At 41.2% G+C, this 6428-nt stretch overlaps 1 protein-coding gene across 1 annotated transcript; it reads left to right on the top strand.

Moving 5' to 3' along the window:
* Window positions 1-2051: 2051 nt before the first annotated feature.
* LOC108412055 (rhodopsin) lies at window positions 2052-3609 on the top strand. Its single transcript, XM_017683920.2, has one exon. It carries the CDS (start codon window positions 2153-2155, stop codon window positions 3209-3211), a length of 1059 nt encoding a protein of 352 aa, XP_017539409.1. The 5' UTR covers window positions 2052-2152; the 3' UTR covers window positions 3212-3609.
* Window positions 3610-6428: the final 2819 nt, after the last annotated feature.

Genomic DNA, 6428 nt, shown 5'->3' on the forward strand with positions numbered 1-6428 from the left:
CACGGTGTATACCTCTCTTTCTCTTTGAGAATATAAATGTATGAAGAGGTTAAGTATATTTAAGGAAGAACAGTGTTGACGTTTGAATGGGTCACTGGTAGCATATCAGTGAGTGATAATTTGGGCACAAGCTGTTCAATTAGGCTGCTCTGCGATGAACTGGCAACCTGTCCAGAGTGTATCTTGCCTTCTGGCTAATGACAGGTACCAGCTCCCCCCACCCCTGTTACATTATGCCATTTTGAAGATATGAGGTTTTGGGAGTGATAGTGGAGATATTTATCACTTAATGCCAAAATATCAAACTGGACCTTCTTTTTGAGCCTGTGTTTGACGTTAATACGTATAAATGATTATTTCAGGCTTTACAGGGTAACTCCTGATTTAGTATTGTAACTTTAGGAATGTATCTTACGCAGTGAAGCTTCAAACATGAATAAAAAGCTGAAAAAAGTGACTTAAGCCTTTAAAGTATCTCTCTTCTACTTGAGATGGTCTATGAGCCTGTCACAAAAGACTGCTCACCAATAACAGAACAAAATGTTCCCTTAGTGACCAAGTCCGGCGGCCCTGGATATGGAGGCCTGTCTACATCTAAAGGACCTCCAGGACCCACTGTCACCAAGACAACTCTACTGAGATATCCATTTCCATGCAGCAGAGGCAGCCAGGCGTAAAATGGAGCATGATGGAAAGGCATAGATTGCTAGCTGTGAGTGGCGTTGGGGCAATACTAATTTCCTCATCTTTCTCCAGGTTCTGTGCACTTAAAGAGACCCCCTGTGATGGTATTCCTGCAGATTAAGGTCAAAGAGATCACACAGGGCATCTTTTGATGTGAAGTGAATTTTATCCCTTGCAGTCTGTTGCTAATCTGGTACTAATCTGGCCAAATGAAACCGAAGGAAAATTCTGAATGTTAAGTGATAAAATTTGGCTATGAAAGAATGGGAATTTTTCACACCATATTTTCAAATTTTATGCATTTCAGGCAAGATTGCATTTGTTTAGCGGGGAATATTCACAACCAGTATCAGTGCAATGGGACAGTTCAACTGGATTTGTCTGCATTACAGTTTATTTCTGAATACATGGGAGTTAAGTGGATGTATAGTGATTGATGGACATCATTAGATCTCGAGTTTTAAGAAAATAAAGGGGAAAGAATGCTCCTGTTATATTGTTAGTCGATTCTTGTTGTGTTAGTAAAATGGATAAGAATAAATAAATAGAAGTGTTTTTGGTTCATTAAACCTTTTTATTTTGATTCAAAGAAAATTTCATTTCAATTCAATTTCAGTTACTCAGAGCCTTCAAGTGCTACTCTGTTCAGTGCTAAATGTGTAAATAGTAGTAATAATACTAGTAATGGTTACTATTAAAAATAGAGTTTTATTTGTCTTTGTAAAGATCAAGGCCACTTAACAGAGCATCAAAAACAGGGTAAACGCAGCCAAATATGAAGGACAAGAAAATTGTAAAGGAAAGCAAAGTAAAGACGGTGAAAATCAAAGACAACAGAAGCCAAAGGAATAAAATTAACAGGACAGCAATGGGGTGTCAGCATACAACATAGCTATATAGTTGAGGTAGAAGAGTAGTACTGAGTGAAGAGAGAAGTTTTCAAGTTTTAAAAGTTTCGTTTTAAAAGAGAAAATGGATGAGCAGTCAGAAATGTGTAGTCACAAGAAGACAGTCTAATCTGGGGAATAAACAACAGTTTAAGAGTTCTAGAAGACCTGAGTTTACAGGAATGGGCTGTGCAAAAGACGAAGCTAGGTAATGAGAATATAGTGACCATTTTTACCTAGTTAAACGAAGCTTATTACTTAGAAGACCAAGACTTAACCTAGTCAGCAGGTGTGGGTCTCTACAAGAATTAGACCAAGCAGTTGTTTGGACAGGTAACCTTAATAACTTGATGAGTTATCAGATATACAGTGCAGTGATGGATGAGATTATTTTATTATCTGTGGCCTAAATCGTTTAGTGCTGACAGCCTGGAAAGCATTGTTAATCCCAGGTGTGTTATAAAGCATGGGGCTGCACCCACTGTTCCTCTGTAGCACGGTCCTGACTCGTTCCTCCACCGTCCCTCCGGCATAGCCAAAGACCATTGCAGTAGGGGCACCGCAACTAATCGACTGCAGCCATGAACGGTACAGAGGGGCCGTATTTCTATGTGCCCATGTCCAACGCCACCGGCGTTGTGAGGAGTCCTTATGATTACCCGCAGTACTACTTAGTGGCACCATGGGCGTACGCCTGCCTGGCTGCCTACATGTTCTTCCTCATCATCACCGGATTCCCCGTCAACTTCCTCACGCTGTACGTCACCATCGAGCACAAGAAGCTGCGTACACCCCTAAACTACATCCTGCTGAACTTGGCTGTAGCCGGCTTGTTCATGGTCTTCGGCGGTTTCACCACCACAATGTACACGTCGCTGCACGGCTACTTCGTCTTCGGGCGCCTGGGCTGCAACCTGGAGGGCTTCTTCGCAACCTTCGGTGGTATCAACTCACTTTGGTGCCTGGTCGTGCTGGCCATTGAGAGGTGGGTGGTCGTCTGCAAGCCCATGAGCAACTTCCGCTTCGGAGAGAACCACGCCATCATGGGTGTCGCATTCACCTGGGTCATGGCATTGGCTTGCGTCGTCCCACCCCTCTTCGGCTGGTCCCGTTACATCCCCGAGGGCATGCAGTGCTCATGCGGTATTGACTACTACACCCGTGCCGAGGGCTTCAACAACGAGTCTTTTGTCATCTACATGTTCTGCGTCCACTTCCTGACCCCACTGTTCATCATCACTTTCTGCTATGGCCGTCTGGTCTGCACTGTCAAGGAGGCTGCCGCCCAACAGCAGGAGTCCGAGACCACCCAGAGAGCCGAGCGTGAGGTCACCCGCATGGTCATCCTCATGTTTGTTGCCTACTTGGTCTGCTGGTTGCCATATGCCGGCACAGCCTGGTGGATCTTCACCCACAAGGGAGCTGAGTTCGGCCCTGTTTTCATGACCCTCCCAGCTTTCTTTGCCAAGACCGCCTCCGTCTACAACCCAGTCATCTACATCTGCATGAACAAGCAGTTCCGTCAGTGCATGATTACCACTCTGTGCTGTGGCAAGAACCCCTTCGAGGAAGAGGAGGGTGCCTCCACCACCAAGACCGAGGCTTCATCTGTCTCCTCCAGCTCCGTGTCCCCAGCATAAAGCGGCACACTCCGCCGACACACACTCCATCGAAAAACCTGCCGGGCTCCTCATGTGGCGGCCACCGAGACCAAGACCAAGACTTCAGCAAAGAGAACAAAGCGACCGCTACCACACACAAAAGAAATGTCTGTGTCATCTCACGTTTCTGTATTTTTACGAAACCCAATTGGTTCAACCTAAAGACACTTGAGAGAAAGGACGGGCCACGTCCAAGTTGATTCTGTACATTCAGCCAGTCCAACGTAATTGTGCATGAGGTTTTTCTTTTCCAATGTGGCAAAGGGAAAATGATCTTAGCGCTCTTACTGTTGGACTCCTAATGTTACTGGCTTTGTTGTGATTGTAGAGGCATGTAATCAAGGCAACGTAAAAATAAAATGCACTTTGCAAATGAATCACTCTTTTCATGTTTTAATTGAGCTGCATTGTTAACTGGATGTTCTTGAACTAGTATTTTGAAATAAATAAAACCAGAAATATCTAAAATGAGATGTTTAATGTGGTGAATCAAATTATGGGTGACTGCTCTGAGTTTCATTCTTCTCAAGAATGGCCAGAATACATTAAATACCTTCCTTAATATCAAACATTTGTGCATGAAAACAATTTAATTTAAATTTAAATAAGTCAAATAATAAGTGTGGACCAGCCCTTAATCCAAAACCTTATAGTACTTTTGGCACATTTGCCGTAAAGACAACAAAAGCAGCTGTTATTATAGATATTAATAAGTCTATCCAAGGTTACAAGTAGGCAGCGAGCCTCACAGTCACCTTGGATTAAGAGCTGTGCAAGGTTTATGAGGAATTATATCACAGATATTTATGACTGTGGGTCAGGTAGGATAATTGCTGATGGGTTGATCATCCCTGAGGTCAGTGTGGCAAGTGATGGATAAGCAGATTATGATTATGTCTTTACATTGTACATACGTATGTACAGTGTCAGGGAACTCTTACGTACTCAAACACTTGTAATGCTATCCTTATGATAATGGAGATCTTCCATTAACCCGTGTGCTACCACAGTTATTGCTAGACTGCTGTGCTGACACTTAAATCTAAATGAAATTAAACATAGAAAAAGTAAAGCCTTACTACAGAAGTGGTCTTACAAACATCAAGCCCTAGGTGGTAGTGGGAGATGATGAAAAAAACATTACCTTGATTCATATGAAGCTTATGATTTGGCTAAAGCTATGATTGTTTTGTTTTTTGTTTTTTTCATTAAAGGTTCAAGGCACAAGACTTCTCTGTTAAATGCATCAATATTTTAGATGATAGTCATAAAGACGATATTGACAAAGATGATGTTGATATGCTAAAATATGGTTGGTGTAGTGTAGTGGTTAACACCTCTGCCTTCTACGCTGTAGACTGGGGTTCAATCCTCCACCAGGGCAAGCGCCCTACACTATACTAATAAGGGTCCTTGGGCAAGACTCCTAACACCACCTTGGCCTCCCTGTGTAAACTGATCAAATTGTAAGTCGCTCTGGATAAGAGCGTCAGCCAAATGATATAAATGTAAATAATATAGCATAAGTTTACCAGTTATTTTAAGAAATTAGTTCAAACTGCAGCCCCAAAATTAAAAAATAAATAAATAAAAAGGAAACTATATTTAGACTTTTGATATTTACAGGGATTATGTTATGATCTACTTAAACCCAAGTCTTTAATCGAGATAGCAACAAGCTAAATATACACAAAATCGTCATTACAGGATACGTTCTACTGGGATGTCCCAAACCCTAACCCCTGAATTTCACAGTTGTGAAAATAATGCATAAAAATCTTTTTATTTTTTTAAGTTGAAAGATTTAAATTTATCAAGAGTTGAAATTTTTGGTATGTAATAACTTTATTCATAAAATAAAGTCGCCACCGAAAGCATTTTAGTCCGTAAACGAAGCCTTATTTAAGGCACACCTCTGCATTTTTGGGTAAGAAGTGAGACTGCATTCCTGTCCCTCCGGCCACGTGAGCACTTCAATCTCGTTGTTTTGAAGTTGACGTTCTGAAAATCAGGTTAAGAACTGTTACTACTGGAACTTCATTTTCCACAGTTAAGTCAACGTTTTTGTGTTTTAATGAAAATATTCTGATTGTGTGTAAGTGTTCAAAGCTGTGTTAGCTAGTAACATACAAACTAACATTTTTTGAGTTTTGCTCAAAACGAGTTAAAATTGTCACTGCTTGGTAAAAACACCGAACACTTGGTAAAGCTTGGGTTGTGATAGGATTGTTTTCTTAGTGACAAAATTTTGACCAGTTGTGCCAAATCTTTCGGACATGACTGTGTACTTGAGTATGTTTAAATAAAGATGCAACTTGATTTCACAGAAGCAGAGTTTTGGCCCTGTACTACCACTTTTAAGTGAGTAAGATTTTGACAAAGTGCTCATACTTTCAGTGTCCCGCAGTCATACTGTTGAAATTCTGTCTGAGCAGTCAGTGCTGGCTACGGCTTCCAAATCAAGATATGAAGAAAAAAGTGAGTTTGATCGTGGATGTTGATCTGAACCAAACTGGCAAAGTTTTTTGAGTTCTGATTAAGCGTTGCTCCCTGTAATATAATATCCAGATGTCTATAACTACCTTTTTAAACTACCTTTTTTGCTACACCAGCATACACATCTCAGGAACTTAAAGCCAACAAATGTCCAGAATTCCATAATTATTTTGTCTTTTGCCCCATCAGCTACGTCAGACTGTGTCAGAGTGTCTGTTTTTGATGGAGTTAATCAGTGTTCCCTGCGAGAAGAGGTCTGACAAACGGATCACAGTCAATCATCAGTTAATGTCAATGATCAATCGTGAGCGATTCTGAAAGCTCGAAAACGATCAAGAGCAAAACTACAGAACTGTGACAGAAACTGATGACAGAAAGTTTTTCCTTGTTTACTTTTGCTATTCAAAGGTTTCTCACCACCACATTTAACTTGCCTGTAGAGGACATGTTAACTTATTTCCTCTTAGAAAATCATATTAGAGAACAGCAGTGCTATCACACTGGTACATATGCAGAAGATGATAATGCAGAGCTACCTTTTTATTGACTTTACTTCAACTGTCAATAAGCAGAGGTGTCAAATTCAGGTCCAGAAAGTAAAAGTCCTTCCCAGGATTTTGTTCCAACAGGCTGGCTTCTCTAGTTAGATCACACCACCAGCAGAGCTGTCCAGCCTGAATTTGACACCTCTAGGCCACTA

Source organism: Pygocentrus nattereri, chromosome 29 (assembly GCF_015220715.1).
Source record: "Pygocentrus nattereri isolate fPygNat1 chromosome 29, fPygNat1.pri, whole genome shotgun sequence".
Lineage (NCBI taxonomy): Eukaryota > Metazoa > Chordata > Actinopteri > Characiformes > Serrasalmidae > Pygocentrus > Pygocentrus nattereri.